The sequence below is a fragment of the Accipiter gentilis genome, chromosome 18, assembly GCF_929443795.1.
Source record: "Accipiter gentilis chromosome 18, bAccGen1.1, whole genome shotgun sequence".
In the NCBI taxonomy this organism is placed as follows: Eukaryota; Metazoa; Chordata; class Aves; order Accipitriformes; family Accipitridae; genus Astur; species Astur gentilis.
Window position 1 is genome coordinate 4,611,432 of NC_064897.1, and position 15,560 is coordinate 4,626,991.

General features: G+C 45.8%; 1 protein-coding gene across 1 annotated transcript in view; it reads right to left on the minus strand.

The window, feature by feature from the left end:
- Nucleotides 1-324: 324 nt before the first annotated feature.
- LOC126048006 (potassium voltage-gated channel subfamily KQT member 1-like) overlaps nucleotides 325-15,560 on the minus strand; it is a 504,159-nt gene continuing 488,923 nt past the window's right edge. Inside the window, exon 16 of the mRNA XM_049822381.1 lies at nucleotides 325-1,563. Within this exon, the coding sequence (XP_049678338.1) occupies nucleotides 1,408-1,563 (156 nt within the window). The 3' untranslated portion in view covers nucleotides 325-1,407. The remainder of the gene's footprint in view (nucleotides 1,564-15,560) is intronic.

The following is a 15,560-nucleotide window of genomic DNA, read 5'->3' on the forward strand; positions in this document are numbered from 1 at the left end:
GCTAATTTGATTACATTGAAATGGACCAGTCATTGGTCCAAATAAATGCTTATTAAGGGACCAGTCTTTCAGGTTGCTTTTAAATGCAGTGCAGGCTTTGCTTCCATGGATATGAGTGGGAATAGAATATATTTAGGATTTCCCAGGAATCAGGTCTTTGCTCTGCAGACTTCCGCTCATTCAAATGGTTGGTTATGCAAATATATTAAAAAGACTTGAGTAAATAACACTGCGCCCTTTTTAGCTTCGTTTATTATTTACATATTTAGCAACAGTGTAGTATCGTCCGTTTTCTGGAGTGCCAGGTAGGATCCATTTCACAGTGACAGTATGTCAGACAGCATATGCACTCGATTTGCAACCAGATTACAAGGGAAAAAAAAATAATCTAGCATTTAAAATTCTATACAGCAGTTTATTTAAACAGCGATTAACTTTCATCAACAGTATGTGCATTTCTGTTTTCTTTAAGAAACCCTGCCATTCTCAATCACAGCTGCAGCCTTCCTGCAGCACCCTGTTACTCAGTGACTTGAACTGAGCTTTACAGATATTTCACAGCCAATTACCGTACAGGTTTCTTATGTTAAAATTAAGGCAACTGGAGTCAACAACCACTGCTGAATGAAGGTAAAAGCTTGAGAACATTTTGCATAACAGTCATCAGCGTAGCTGATAGCTATTACAGTGTTCTTGTGCAGTAAGCCTACGCAGATACTATCTCTCTTGCCTGTCTGTTCCAACATGCATCTCATCTCATTTGCAACCCTTTGCTTTAATTAGCTGAAGTCTTTGCTTCAGCCTTTCATATGTCAACCAGCCTGTATACACTTCCATATTTTTAATCAGTAGCCTGTTGTCTTTACTTTGTCATTCGCAGTAGCATATAAATCTGCCCTTCTTATGATCCTCACTGCTTGGTAGAAGTCAAAACATGCTGTTTAATTTTCCTGTTCACTGATTTCCATTTGTTTCATGTTCAAATGCTGGCTCTTTTCCCCCTTTTGGGCATGCTGTGAGCATTAAACTTAGTGATTAAATGCCAAAACCCCAGTCCTTTTCCCCTTCCTTGCCCACGAATGGGTCATCCTAACCCTCGCTCTCGGATGCTTTACCTCACCAGCACGCCCCGTGCGTGTGCAGCGAGCCTAAATGGGGCTGGCTGCCCGGGACTGCCATCGACTGACAGAGGTTAGCTAACGATGGCTAATTAAACAGGTGCAAAACTTATGTGCTCTCCTAGGGTCGTGACTGTCTTCTTGCTGCTGCTTCTCATTTTTTTTATTTAATCTACTACAGCAGAATATTTCATTTCACCCACCACACGGCCGAATCCTGACACACCAAGACTTAAAAATAACCGGACGCAAAAGAATGAGAGGGTGACATGTGGCTGTCCTCCGGCTTTCAAATTTTCCGGTTCACTGAGGGGGAATCCGAGGTTGTCTGTAGCTGTCTGACAGGTGGGGTGGCTGGCCCTGACATCTGTGCCTGTGGCTGATCCCCAAACTGAGCCTGGAGCGTGTTCAGGATGTCATCTAGCTTCTGGTCCATCTGCATGACCTGTTAAGGAATCAGAAAGCAGACGAGCTGTCAAATGGTCGCACATGCTTCTGGTGAGAGGCATTCACTGGCCAAAAGCTCTGGATGGATAAAGCCTGGCATGGAGCGTGGGCGTCTGAGGAAGACCAGCTCCTCTGAGTTTTGCCTAGCCTGTTGCTCTGGAGAGATGGAATGAGGCTACAAAGTCACAGGGAGGGCTGTAAAGCCGCGTGAAGCGGCAGCAGAAGGACGGGACGTCGGTGGCCCAAGGACTTGACCCCTTGAGTCAGCCATTTTGTCTCTCAGCCTTTTCCCAGGATTGCGAGCTTCTCTCGGCGATGATGCATCCTGCAAATATCTGCCCTGAAACTCTCTTTCGCTCTTCGGTTTATGGTGAATGTTTTTTCCCACTACCTCTCCCAGCGCTTCACCGCCCTTAGTTGTAGGACATCATGCTTTCCATTACTGTCTTGGGAAACGAAACGGCTCCCCTCCCTTCACACTGTAAATAGATGCCTCTGTGATACATGTTACAGTCAGAGATCCTACCAGATACGGTGTTTATTCCCATGCATTGTTAGGAGGATAGCCTACTGAAAACCACATAATAATACCAATGACTTCATTAAAAAAAAGAACAACTGTTCTATAGGAAGCTCGACGTGCTAATCCCTCCTCTCATTTCTTTGCTTTCCAGCTGAAATTTCTCAGGCATAGTCCCTAGGCAGAGGAGTCTTTTCTAGTTATTATTATTTTTAAGTAGGGAAAGGCAAATCTGGATTTTTAAAGGGACGCTGCTCTCATACTTCCTACTGCTTTTGTGAAATTCTGGCCTTTTCTAGGAGCGCCAGGCAGGCATTATCCCGTTGTGCTGCTAGGGCTTGCCTTCACTGCAAATGGCGTCCCGCTCACCCAGTGGGACAGACTGGGGACTGCTGACTGCTCTGGTTTGGTCTGATGGCAAAACTGTGGCCAGCATCGTGTAAGCAACTGGGATTCCTTCTAATAATGCTTGAATACAGTGCAGCTTTGTTTAATAGATGAGCCCAAGAAAAATGAGCATTTTGAAGAACATTGGAGAGTTCACTTTACAGTTATCTGCTGTGAAACTCTGAGCCTCTGAAAACTGTGATCTGTCCCAGCGGGTCTAATAAACTTTGATAGCAAACCTTTTAAAGTGGTATCAGATCTAAACTGAGCTTTCATTAAAAAGGGAGACAGAGAGAATGAGAGAGAAGGATTCCAGCCTTTTTCTGTGCAAAGATAACTTTGAAAATCGCCATTGGCAGCATGGACTGAAAGTTTAGCAGGCTGAGATTGCTTTAAAAACCAAGGCAAAGAAAATCACCTTATCCACTTTCCCCTCCTCTGCCTTTTCTCACTCCAAGTGTCACTCCCCTGGGGGCCCCTCAAACCTCGAGGTACCAGGAGCTTATTCATGTTATATCATTTTGGCAACCACTATTCTCTCCTATACACAACCTGCCGGGGGAAGGAGGAGCGGAGTCTCTCTCCTACCTCACGGAGGGAGAGATGTGCTCGTCTCTCATTTCTACTTTCATGCCAACTGTCTCCTAGTAGAAGAGCCCCTCTCCCTGCCTCTGCTCTGGTGTGGGTGCGGGTTATCTGGGGCACTGTTTTTAAGCAGCAAGGAGGGAGTATTTAGGGCGTGGGTGACACAGCAGAGCCCTTCGCTAGGATTTCTACCCATGGGCTTTCAGGCTCATGGCCGGCACTGCCCGAGCCGTGACCGGAGCGGGCAGGGAAAGGTGTGTGGGCATGGGAGGATGGGGGCTGCTCACTGCAGCCCCCCCAGGTCCAGGGCGGTCGGTGCCAAGCCTGGCTTGGGACGAGTGACAGTCAAACATCAACTGGGGGAGATGCTGATGCTCTCTGGTTGAGGGGAAGGGACGCTGGCAGAGGCTGTGCCCGGCAGAGGAGCAGCCGCTTCCCGGCCAGCCTGACCCCATGCCGCCGGTGGCATCTCTGCCTTTTCCTGCATCTCAGGAGCTGCTAGGAGAGCGTGGTCGATGCTGCTGCCGTAGGTCTCTCTCTCTGGTGTGGTCACGGACAGAAGCACTGACAGTGCTCTCATCTCGGGCACAACAGCTACACGTTCCGCTCAGCATTAACTCGGTTGGCAGTCTGGAAGTCACTAGTGGTTTAAGGGTTAAGCAGCGTGGAATTAATTTAAAAACCACAGCATTTATTTTCTCCTCCGTTCTTGAAAAGCCTGTTTGGCTGATGCTGGTAATGACTCAACAGAATCTTTCTTAAGCAGAAGGGTTGCGCAGAGCAGAAACTAAAGCAGAACTAACACATTACAGTAGGGTAAAAAGAGGTGTAGGCAGGGAAATGGGATCAGGCAGATGAAAGATCTTTTGGGGCTTTCTTTTGTGAGGCTTTGTTGATTTTGATCTGCACTCTTGATCTTAGATAAGCTATGCCTGCATATTCCATGTCATTTAAACTTGCTGTATTTCCCTGTATTTTGCCAACGCAGTGAAAGAATGTGATGTAGAATAATTTTATGCACTTTTCTTTCCAGGAGAAGAGGAGGGTGGAGAATGTAAATATTCATTTGTAGGGAGGGAAAATGAGAAATTCATACATAAGGGAGTAGATTACACTACACTCTGTCACACCTTGCACATAAGGATCTGCAAATATTTCCTGAACGTTAACAAATGAAGCTGCTCAGTTCTCCTGCATCAACCGTATACACGGGAGAGTTTTAGTGGTTATTTTTGAGTTTAGAAGCAGGACCATGCAAAATTAAGCGACCCATAAGAAGATGTGGTCAGTGGCAGATCTCTTCTAATTCTTAGCTTTGCGTTTTATACACAGGTTCAAGCCACCACTTTCTGGCTTCAGATGCTCTAAAATATGCCTTACTTTTTGAACATACAACTAGACCGGTAAAACTTTAGTCAGAAAGACAAATTCTTAGGTACCTTGTCGAATTGGAGCCCATTAAAAAGGGGTCAAGTTTGGAGGCTGGTTAACTGTGATTAAAGAGTGACAAAAGGAAAGCTATGGACACTTCAAGGCTTGACTGAAGTCAGTAGGGTGACTTGCAGGGTTAGAAGACTTTTCACATGGGTGCAGGTTTTTCACAAGAGAGTCCTGGTTTTAGGTTTCTCCAAAACCACCTAGCAGCTATTACTTTCCTTAAGCCCGAATGGAACGAGTTGCCGGTTTTGAGTAACACACCCAGGCAAAGCGTGCGGGCAAAGGGTTAAATTGTGCAACATGTTTTTCGGCTGAGTAAAGTGAGAAGCCATCCAGGGCTGGCTGCAGAGTTTCCAGAGAGATGTGATATGGCCCTCGCAGGCTCTGTGGAGACAGGTGAGTTTGGCAGCTGTCCATGGGCAAATGGCAACAAAACTTCTGTTCTCCCACATCACAAAAGCGCTCCGGAGACGATCTATAAAATTGTTAAAATGCTTTTATATCCTTTCAACTGCCCTGTAGAAAGGAGACTTGCAAAAGCAGTTTAGAATATTACACTGTTGTTATTGGGGCTATGAGGTGAGCTGAAGGAGTGTTGAAATGTATATTCATTTTAACATCCCCCCCCCCCCCCCCCAGCCCCGTGAAAGGGGGCTGGACTCCATGGTGACATGCAGGACTGTTAGACAAATAAAATGTCTTGCAACCACCTCCAGTGAGTCACAGCAAGCCATGAACGGGAACTGGGTCACTCAACCTGCGGGACGCAGGGCGTCTCTGCCCTTCACCTCCAGCACCAGGTTGGCTTTCAATACCTATGTGCCGTTTGAGGTTGCTTTTGAGCCTCTGTTTGTGAAAGCTGGCGTCTCTAAATTCCTCTTTTTACCTCGGTGGGCTCCTGCTGCAGAAATGCCTTGTGGAGAAGGGGACCCTAGGAATGGCAGCCGCACGGAGGAGGAGGGCTGGATCATGCTGGGGATTTGCCAAATGCTGGACAGATTCCTAACTCCTCCGAGAGCTTTTTTTCTGACATGTTTTGCACACGCACACCATAAACAAAATGCATATGTGGAAAACTCAGTTGGAGTAGCCACATGGTCTCCCCCAAATCCTCTCACTTTAAGCCAGAAATATCCCTCCCCCCAGGTTTTGCCTATCTTTTTAATGTGATTCCTGGAGGCTGGGAGAGCCAATATCAATTATGCGCACAACACACTGACTTGAACTCTTTCCAGAGGAGTAGCAGAAGGGGGAGATGGTCTGCTGGAGCACTGAAGTAAATCTGTAAACCCACAAACACACTCATGTGTTGCTAAGTAGGTGGAGCTTTGTATCAAAAGCTAAACCCCATAAATCAAATAAAGTTGCTGTCACCTCCTTAAGGCTCTGCTCTCTCCCTGCCTGTAGCAGTCCTACATGAACTGATCAAAATGGCTGAGCTGTACAGCCTTCGTGCAGTTGTCTGCAACGTGTCTGGGCTGCTGGTACTGGGGATGCAGCACGAAATGGAGGAGGGAGACAAGACAGCCCAGTTCGTGTTACCAATCAAAATGTCATGGAGCAACAGCAAGTTCTGCTTTTGGTTAAGCTAGATTGACTTTGGCTTCCCGTTTGCCTCACTCAAGTGGGGAAAACTATGAAGCTGTGCCCACAGGACAGCCCAAGGTGTCGTAGCGGGGTGGAGGACTGGAAGAGACTCTGCATTGTTGAGCCCCATCCCCTGCTATTGGAGCCACAGTACGATGGGTGCTTTGGTTCTGGAAGCCCCACAAGACACCCAGGCTTTCTCTCCTTGACATGCAGTCCTCATCCCACAACAAACAAACTGCAAACCTAAGCATGGATGACCAAGAGCCACCAAAGCACAGTGGGCCACAGAAGGCGAGCAAGGGCATTGCCAGATTCTCTGCAAGGTGTTATGTGATATTTTCCTACAAAGTCAACCATATCTGGGGCCAGAGCTGCCGTGGCCATGCAAACACCACATCCCAGCCCAGGGCCTCCGAACCACCAGAGTGCTCAGTTCAGCCCACTGAACACCCCTTCTCTAGCACTGGCCCAACTTTGGGCTCACAGGTTTACCACCACGTAGACATGTCCCACTAAGACCCTATCATTTCCTCTCTTTCCAACCTTTGCTGCAGCTCCTGGCTTCCAAGGTAGCTAGGGTGAAGGAGGATCCACTCGCTGCAGCTCTGACTTAGAAACATTTGATTTGAGGGCTTTAACGCCAACTGCTTGGAGAAGAGTCATCTGATGGGTAGGATTTATTTTGTATGGAGAGAAGAGTGTATGTGAACTTTTGTCTGCCATGAGGTATTCTACCTTGCATGTACTTATTTCTGAATATTCCCAGCTTGTTATCTGTGATAGGTCACCTAAGATCTAGTTCACAGGAGAAAATGCTAATCAGTTTAGTAAAATCAGATGCGATTTAGTTGAACTAGTGCAATCCATTTTATGGATGCTTCCATTTCTGCCTTATGTAACATACTGATTTAGCTTAAGCTCGTTATCCAGAAATTCGTGCCATTTTCTCGTGTCGACCAGGTCTGTCACACGATTTTTCTTCTCATACCAGATGGTGGACTGATTTGATTAGATCCTGTAAAGCCTATGTTTAGCTTTATGTGCACATCTGGTCTTGTAGCTTCTCTCTGCCTACAGTTACACCCAATTATTCAAACATACTAATTGCCTATCGTACGGTTCGAAGTCTGAATTGTTTATTTTAGGAATTGCTTTATTTTTTAGCATGTCCCTGAGTGGATTTATTGCTGTCCAGAGACTGCTGATTCTGGGAAGGGAAATCTTTTCTCTGCAGCACTATGTGCAAAACTGCCTCCCTCTCACCTTGCTTCTCCCCTGTTAGAGAAACATCATTGAGTTGAAATGCTAAAGCCACCGAAACATGGTTTTTTTTTGTTGTTTTTAGCATAGCCAGACAATGCAAATATTGATGTAGCCTGTTGGTAGCTGTCTGTGAGGAAGCAAATGGCCACACCAGCCATTAGAGACCACGAATAGCTTGGGGAGATTTCTCTTGTGCGAGGTGCAGCTCTAATGCAGCCTCTGTCAGCCTGGTCCAGCAAAGTGCTTATGGATGTGTTAGCTTGAAGCATGTGAAGATTCTTGCCGAGTTCACCAAATATTTAAGCGCTTTGCTGGACCGGAGCCAGAATGGTCAACAGTTTGCAAGACTATACCTTTAGGACAAGCTTTTGGAGTCTCCTAAAGGACTCATACACACATATGTACAGAATTATACTATTTTCAAGTCTCTGAGGAGTGATAATAGGCATCTACCATGGCATCCTTCATGAAATGACTTTGGCATCCATATTAGCAGAGACCTAGCATTGAAACAACAACAACAACAACAAGAGGGCTTTGATGAACAGGCTCCCATTAACTGGCTGTTTTTGGGATGAGTTGCAACAGATTTGGAATTGGCCTCAATCCTAAAATGATGCTGCATCCCAAAGCAAGGTTGCCAGGTGGCACGTACACAGGGAAACATCTCACCGAAGTGTGTCAATGTCTCGCAGCCAACTGCCAGCGCTCCCTGCCCCAACAGTGAGCTGTGCAGCTCCTCGCTTCGTTCTGCTGAGGGTGCAAACAGCACAGAAACACCAGCTTCAGTCAATGGGAGCTTTTGCCACTAACCTCAAAGGTCAGGCAAACAGGTACATGAGCAGAAGCTACACAAAGCCCACTTCCATGACAGCCTATTGTTCTGGAAGACCCAATTCTCCATGAACACCAAAAATATATTAACCACCAAACTGTCTTGTTTGACTTATTCCGTGTACCCCTTAGCAGATATCGGTTGTTTATTTTCATTCCATGAAACTTATCTAGATAAGTCCACAATTTTCCAGGCCTCCCTTCCTTTATCCCAAACATCCCCACCCATTCTTAGGTCAGGTGTTATAACCTTTGGTGCCCTAGAATATAGTAATCTTTATTTCAAGTATAGCTTCATTTATTTTGGTTTCCATCTACCTTTCCTGTTTAAATGGAAACACAAAGGTCTATCCCTCTGCACTTCGTTCCTGGGGTATTTCCTGTTGGTACCCTTTTGGTGAGCATTATATTTTTATATTTCCTATGCCACAGCTGCACTGATGAACTTCTGCAGTAAGACCTGTGTCTGTGATTGCTGCTTCTGGTGTAAGATGCCGTTCGCTTAATTGCTAAGCAACTCTCAAGAGTTCAGCCCTGGGTTTCTAAAGCAGGCCTGGTCAGCACACAGATTATGTTAGCAGTGTTACTGCTTCGGGGAAGGTGTGATATTTTTCTTTCAAATGAATCCTGGCTTCCTAAGCAAATGAGGTTTAGCTGATGATGTGTCTGTGTATATGGTGCCACAGCAGCTTTGGAGTAAACTGGCCAGCTTCACACATTTGCCAGAGAGTTGGAGTCCTTTTACAGATAAAAAGTTTGGACAGATTTCTGAAAGTCGGGCACTTGTGCAGAAGACAGACATCCAAATTAGTGCCTCATTGAAGGAAAGGCAGAAGAGGAAGGTGAACTGTATTATTAGACCCTGGAGAATCCACACAGGATGCCCTGACCACAGGAAAAGCTTTATTCAGCTCTTGCCCCTTATTAGCCTCGGATAATCAACCACAAAATACAGAGCCACAGGAAACCAGGCAGCATAATTTCTACTGCTCCCAGAAGTACTTGTTTCTAGCTGAAGAATTCAAGTGGTGCCACTCTTTGAGTGGACACAACGGTAACGTTCCACAGCTGCCATTACGCAGCAGCTCTCGGCTGCTGGCTGTGCTGTAACTACTGCCAGAGTTTGCCTCATTTTAGCTATTTGCACATGCACCTGTGTGTCTGTGTGCAGCCAGTGCTTTGAAACATTTGGGTTTTTTCCCCTGATTTTCCCCCGGTAGGTAAATCAGACTTTGCAGAACTGTCTTTCTCTTGATTTACATACATAAATGGTTATTTTTGTTGTTGCAGGATGTTTCATTCTTTACTCTCCTCCAGATCCTGCTCAGATCCTCCCTGTAATCTTGCCATCTCTCTTTGCGACATCGCTCTTCAGCCGCACCCTGGATGACGCACTGCCATTTCTCAGCTCATTATATTGTGTGGCTACGAGTCCTGCTGCAAAACCAGCGTGGAAAGAAACAACACACAAAAAATAACAAAGCTAGTCCAGCCTCAAAGGTGGATATGCAGCTACTGTGAGTCACACCTTAATTTCACAATAAAGCAACCTTGGAACTTATGCTCCCAGATGCTGATTAATTTAATTTTTAAATCTCTAAACAATGCTGGACAGAGAGAAACAAGGAAAAGAAAATGAAGCACTGAGTATTTAAATGGTGCCAAAGGAGCACTGAGAAAGAAGTGGCCCTAACCTTTCACTAGACGGATGCGATAAGCTCAGCATTTTAGATGGGTGTGATGAACTCAGTGTTTGTGCTTCACCTAACGCTTTGAAGAGATGGTATCAAGCCTTCTACACTAGGATTGTTTTGCCTTTACTTTTGCTTTTTTGAGTTCTATTAAATCTCCTCCATGAGAACAAAATCTAACCTCACCAGCCTTATGACCAGACAGGCTTCACCAGTTCCTGTAATGGGGAGGACACTTTGGACTGTGCTGCAGCTGGTCTGTTTCTTCTCAGCTGAGTTGCAAGGATTACTTACTGATACTGAAATCAGTGGGTGAATCCCCTTAATCCAGGCCTACTGACCTGACATCTACCTAAGGTAGCATCTAGTTAGCACAGCTGATGGACTGTGTATGACAAGGTTACATTTATATGCCTTAACACAAGTATTGATACACAACTGCTCTCCATCGGCACTCATACACACAAAGCTTTACTTCAAATTATCAGTCCATCTGGTTTTATAGGCTGGCAAGAAAGGCAAATAGAAATGGAGAGAGGGAGTGTTATTATTGGGAGGAGCACAGGCATTATGGTGATGGTGATCTAGATAGCAAGACATGTAGGTACTAGAAATGTTCCAGGCAGTTCTTGTCAGACTAGACCAGAACTTCACAAACCCAAGCTCCAGTCTACTCCCCAGCACAGCCTTCCTGCATTGAGGACAAATGACTTCCTAGATGAACCTCATCAATATTTGTTAACCACATGGATCAAATAATCTGCCATTTCTTTTCTTTCTGACATGAAATCACATGAAACTGGATACGTTTGAGTCTTGGTACAACACAGAAGACACAGATGTACAAAAGAGAAGAGTGATCTAAAACGGGGACTGAATTGTTGGCTGTAAGAAGGAAGTAAGTTATATTGGAAAAAGGAAGATCAGTCCCTGTTGGAAGAGGACAGGAGGAGAGAAGATGGTGGTTCTCCTTTCTCTTTCCTACCGTTGGCTCTTTGAGGATTGAAATGGACACGGCAGAGCAAGGCTGGAAGTGTGGCATGGTGGTCATGCCAGGATAAAAAAATTAATCGGGAAGAAAAAGGATGATTGTCCGGAGATCAGAGGGTGTCACTGGGAGGCCACCATCTGGGCTTCTATTTTCAGCTCTGCGAAAGAATTGTCATACCATTTTAGCCAAACCCCGTAGCAAAACTAAGGGCTGGTCCGTGTGCAGATTTCTGCTGATGTCAGGAAACCAAGCCTGTTCCTGGACACTCATTTTGATGTGCCCCATTTCAGTGAAAGTGATGAAGCAAGCTTCATAGGAGCTGACTCCTAAGGGTCGTGGAAAGTGAAAACTGTACCTTTGCACTACGCGCTGTTGAAAAGGGTGAATGAAAACTTCTGCCCTTATTTCTTCTCTACTCTGCAGGGGCCATCTTTAAGTAACAAGTTCACTGAAACTCTCCCACCCTTTGAAGGACGCCGCAAGCCTTGCTTAATGCACACAACACAATTTGAGGAAGAAGCTACAGAAGCACAATGTGGTGTCATGTATTTAAATCATGAGGATTACAAAACACCATTGTTTGCTCATTAAAACACAGAAACCCAAAGCAAGTAAAATATTATCAGACAGTGCTGATTGAGGGCGTAGCAGTTCTTGATTCTTACTGATTCAAACATGCTTTGCTGAACCCTTTGGTTTTAGCCTGTCTGGCTTATCTGTCATTTGATGGATTTTACTAGCTCGCTTGTGTATACGAGGCCTGATTAACAGCACTACCACACACATATTTTTAATGAATTCTTGAAAAAGTCATGGTGAGTGGGTGGACTCTAGACTGTCTGGTCCGGTTTTGCCGCCGCAGTGACCTGACGTTGAGGGTGTCTGTCTGTCTGTTCAGCCATACCAAGCCACAGCATTCGGTCCCAGATCAGCAAAAGCCACAGGCATAAACTGTGCAGCAAAAGCAACTACACAGCAAGAAACGGTTCATGACTTGAGCTGAGATTGCTCAGCACCTGGAAGGGTCTGAGCAATACGTGCGGTGTGACAGCATAAATCAGTGCATAAACCAGGTATAGCTACAGGAACTGTGGATGCAGAGCATCAGAAGAGATTGCAGGGAGAATGAATTTGACTGGATTTGTCTTTTTTCACCTTCCCAAGCTAGAGAATTAATTGCATAATACATTCTGTAGCTAAAGAGATGTCCGTGGGCTTTTAAAACACTGACTGAGAATAGGAGACTGAGTAAAGCAGATTTTCCAAATCCAGAATCTCAACGGTGGACTTTTTACATTTCTTTTGTGCTTGAAAAATAACAGAGAATTTTGAAAAATCAGCATGGCTACATCCCCAGGGGAGACTCAAATAAAGCATTAATTAAAGAAAGGGAGGTGTCTTATTTGAACTCTGCTGAGCTAGATGGATTACCTATGAAAGCTGGCATTGACAGGACAGCTGTACGAAGAAGCCTGTGGCAGAAGTACCGGTGTCTTATACAAACAACAGGAGACAGGGCGGGAGACGCAAAGCCATAATTGCCAGATAGATTTCTTCCTCATGAGGCATATGCTAAGTCAGCAGAAACCTGCTTCAGTTTTCTGTTGCAAGGCACTGCACTGTTAATTAAGGAAAAAAAAAGTCGGTTATACCTCCTATCGCTCTTACAGCTCTTTAGCCTTATACTGCAGGGAATACTGCTGGGGAGAAGAATATTATAGATCTTGCTTGGAGAAACAATCATTTTTTCTCTTGCATGTCTCTTCTTTTTCATATATCATTGCAGAGAAAAAGCACAGCAATAAAAAGGGACATGTATTAACATGAACATTGAGGTGTAGGAATATGAGAATGGCCTGGTGAGATTTCACTGTCCCAGCATTTAGTAAAATAATTTAAACTGGTGCTGCAGTTTAATTAAGCTTTTGGGTTACTGGCTTTTTTGAGGTTCTACAGGTAGATCTGAGAAGCCATGGAGGTCTTTACGCAACTTTCTGCCATGGGGGAAAATAGAACTTTTTCAGGTCAACAAGCTAAAATTCATTAATAAAATAGGTACCTGTTGGGACTACCGAAGACCCCCAGATTTACTTTGCTTCACATCTACTTGCTCTTTTAATATTTTTACTTAGCATGCACTACTACTTTGATCTTCTAACTCAATATAATCTATAATATGTCTAAGACTTATTTAAAAATGCCTGGGTTATTTGTTGTTCTGCAGTGTTTCTTGTCCCTTCAGAGCAAGCTTGCTTAACTCCATATGTAACTAGTTATCAGTGAGAAGGAAAATAAGATATCTATCTTTTTGCTAATTAATACTTCAGAAAGCTTTCACTTTCATGTGTTAAGGCATATGAAAAATCCCAGCTGTGACTGGGTGCTTGTCTTTCTGCACCAGTATGGCGTAAACCAAAAATGACCATCACCATGAATCCATGACATTGACGCTCCGGTTTTGGCTGCTTGACTGCTGTGCTTGGCTTCCGTCACTGCATGCTCAGCCCTGAAACCAGGATGAAAGAGCGTGCTTAAGCCCTGCTGCTGCTGAAAGGCATGGCTCTGCCGGCCCAGCTGCACCCTCCTGCCCTCCCCGTGGTGTAGAGGTCCACGGTCCAGCCTTGGCTGGACTTAGGAGCAAGCCCAGGAGAGCCGTGCAGCACAGCAAAGACTACTCATCCAGGAGAGCTGCCTCCAGCCTGGATCCCAGGGCCATGGATGCTTCCTCCTCTGTGCTTAAATGACTCTTTTACTGCTGAGAGGTTACGCAAGAACACAAGGAAAAAGCAAAAGCTGTACGTGAACCGCGGTCACGTACTGTGCTCCAGCTGAGGCACTGTGCACCCCATCAAAAAAGCTGGGGTTTTTCGCCCTGCTTTCCCTTACCTCTAGTATAGTCAGCTGAAATGTCCGTGGTAAGGCACACAACCGCTTTTTCCTAGGAATCTGAGCTAAGGTTTTAATTACTGTTAATAAGAAAGTGGATTTTCTATCCTGCAAAAAGAGTAAAAGTAAAAAAAACCATCCTCCAGACCCCCAGACCATGCCAAACCTGGGTAAAAGCAAATAATTTCTTTCCCATGAAATCTAAATTTTTCCCTTTCTTATGTGCTAATAATTTGCAGAAGGCAAAAATCACGGTGAAATACATGCCCCCCCCCAACTTTTCATTTGGAAAACACTGAAATACCTCTATTCACATCTTCACTTGTTTTTACTTATTGTTCCTAAAAAATTCATAAAAATCAATATGATCTTCTGTAACACAGCAGATCCTACAAATTTTGCCAGGGAAGGTGCGCTTCAGCGTGAAGGCTCCTGCCAGCTCTAGTTCAAACCCTTGTGACTTAGCAGATCCCAAAAGTGTACGTGGTCTCGCACAGCCGGACAGCGCGGCAGCCCCAGGACCCAGCCTCGCTTGCACAGCCTGTGGAAAGACCTGCAAGCCAGGAGCTAGGAGGTCTCTGCTCCTCTGAGATGTCGGATGCTCTGCTAGGGGTACCAGGCCATAGCTAGCACTGTGCCAAGCCCTATAACGGGGCAGGTTCATTTCGGTATTCCCCTCCTCGCCTGTCGACGGGGAAGATGTCCACACCTCCTCTCTCCTGGCCAGAGGAGCTGCCGAGCTTTGCGCTACCTGCCTGCTGCTCTTTATCACGGGCGAGGAGTGGAAGCGGCTGGATTCAAAATATGTTTGTACGAAGCCTTTATTGGCAGGCAGCTATTTAAAAAGCTGTCCTATACGCTGCTAGCCTCAGGCGGAGCCCCGTGTACATCCCCTGGATGCAGGGCTTCCCCCAGCCTGGGGAGGATGTTACTCTCCTCACCTCTCTGATTTTGGCCCTGGCGCGGAGTGTTGCCGCACTTGACCACCCTTGGGCCTTTTGGAGGCTTAAGCATCATCACTTTTTGGGGGCTGAAGCCCTTCACCTCTAGCCCTAACGAGGGAGGCAGAGGCGAGCAGCAGCCACGCGCACAAGAGGGTAGCAGTGAAGGCTTTGCACGCCCGTGCTGCCAGCCAACACGCCGTGCCTCCCCGCAACCTCCTGCTCATCGGTTCCCTCCCGACGGCCTCCCACGGGGACTCGGGCGAGGAAGGCGAGGGATTACTCAGCTGAAGGCGGTTGCGGCGCTATACCCCGGGACGGAGCAAACGCCTCCGTCCGGGATTTCGGACACGGTTCTGTTTACCTGCAGCAGTCGGGCACCGCCAGCGAACGCGGCGATCTGAAATTTGGTTTTTAAAGCCAGCCATGGCGGTCATAAGTGGATCTGCACGGGCAGCCGGGGAAGATTAAATCCTCTTGTTAGCCACAGGGCAGTGTGGTGTGGCAATTAGTATGTTAAGCAGAGCTGAGAGAGACTTTTGTAATGAAACCGAAAACTTGGCTGGCTCCCAAATTCTGCAAAGGTTCAAGAACCTTTCAGTAAACCTGGATTGAGCCTTGGCAGATTTATAATTTCAAGGAGGAACCGTTAAAAACACCCTAGTTTGTGCAGGATTTTGAGCCCAGACCCGGCCACACTTGGCACTTTGGGAGTTTTGCTTTGGGTTTTTTGCATACAAATCCAAAACACAATGTAGACTCAGCAGGGAGGAACCGATGCAAACCAAAACTGCTGAGTTTTGCACAGCTCTAATTATAATCTCTTCACAGTCCTGGTTTTATTTATTATTGTTTGTACTGTGGTAGCAG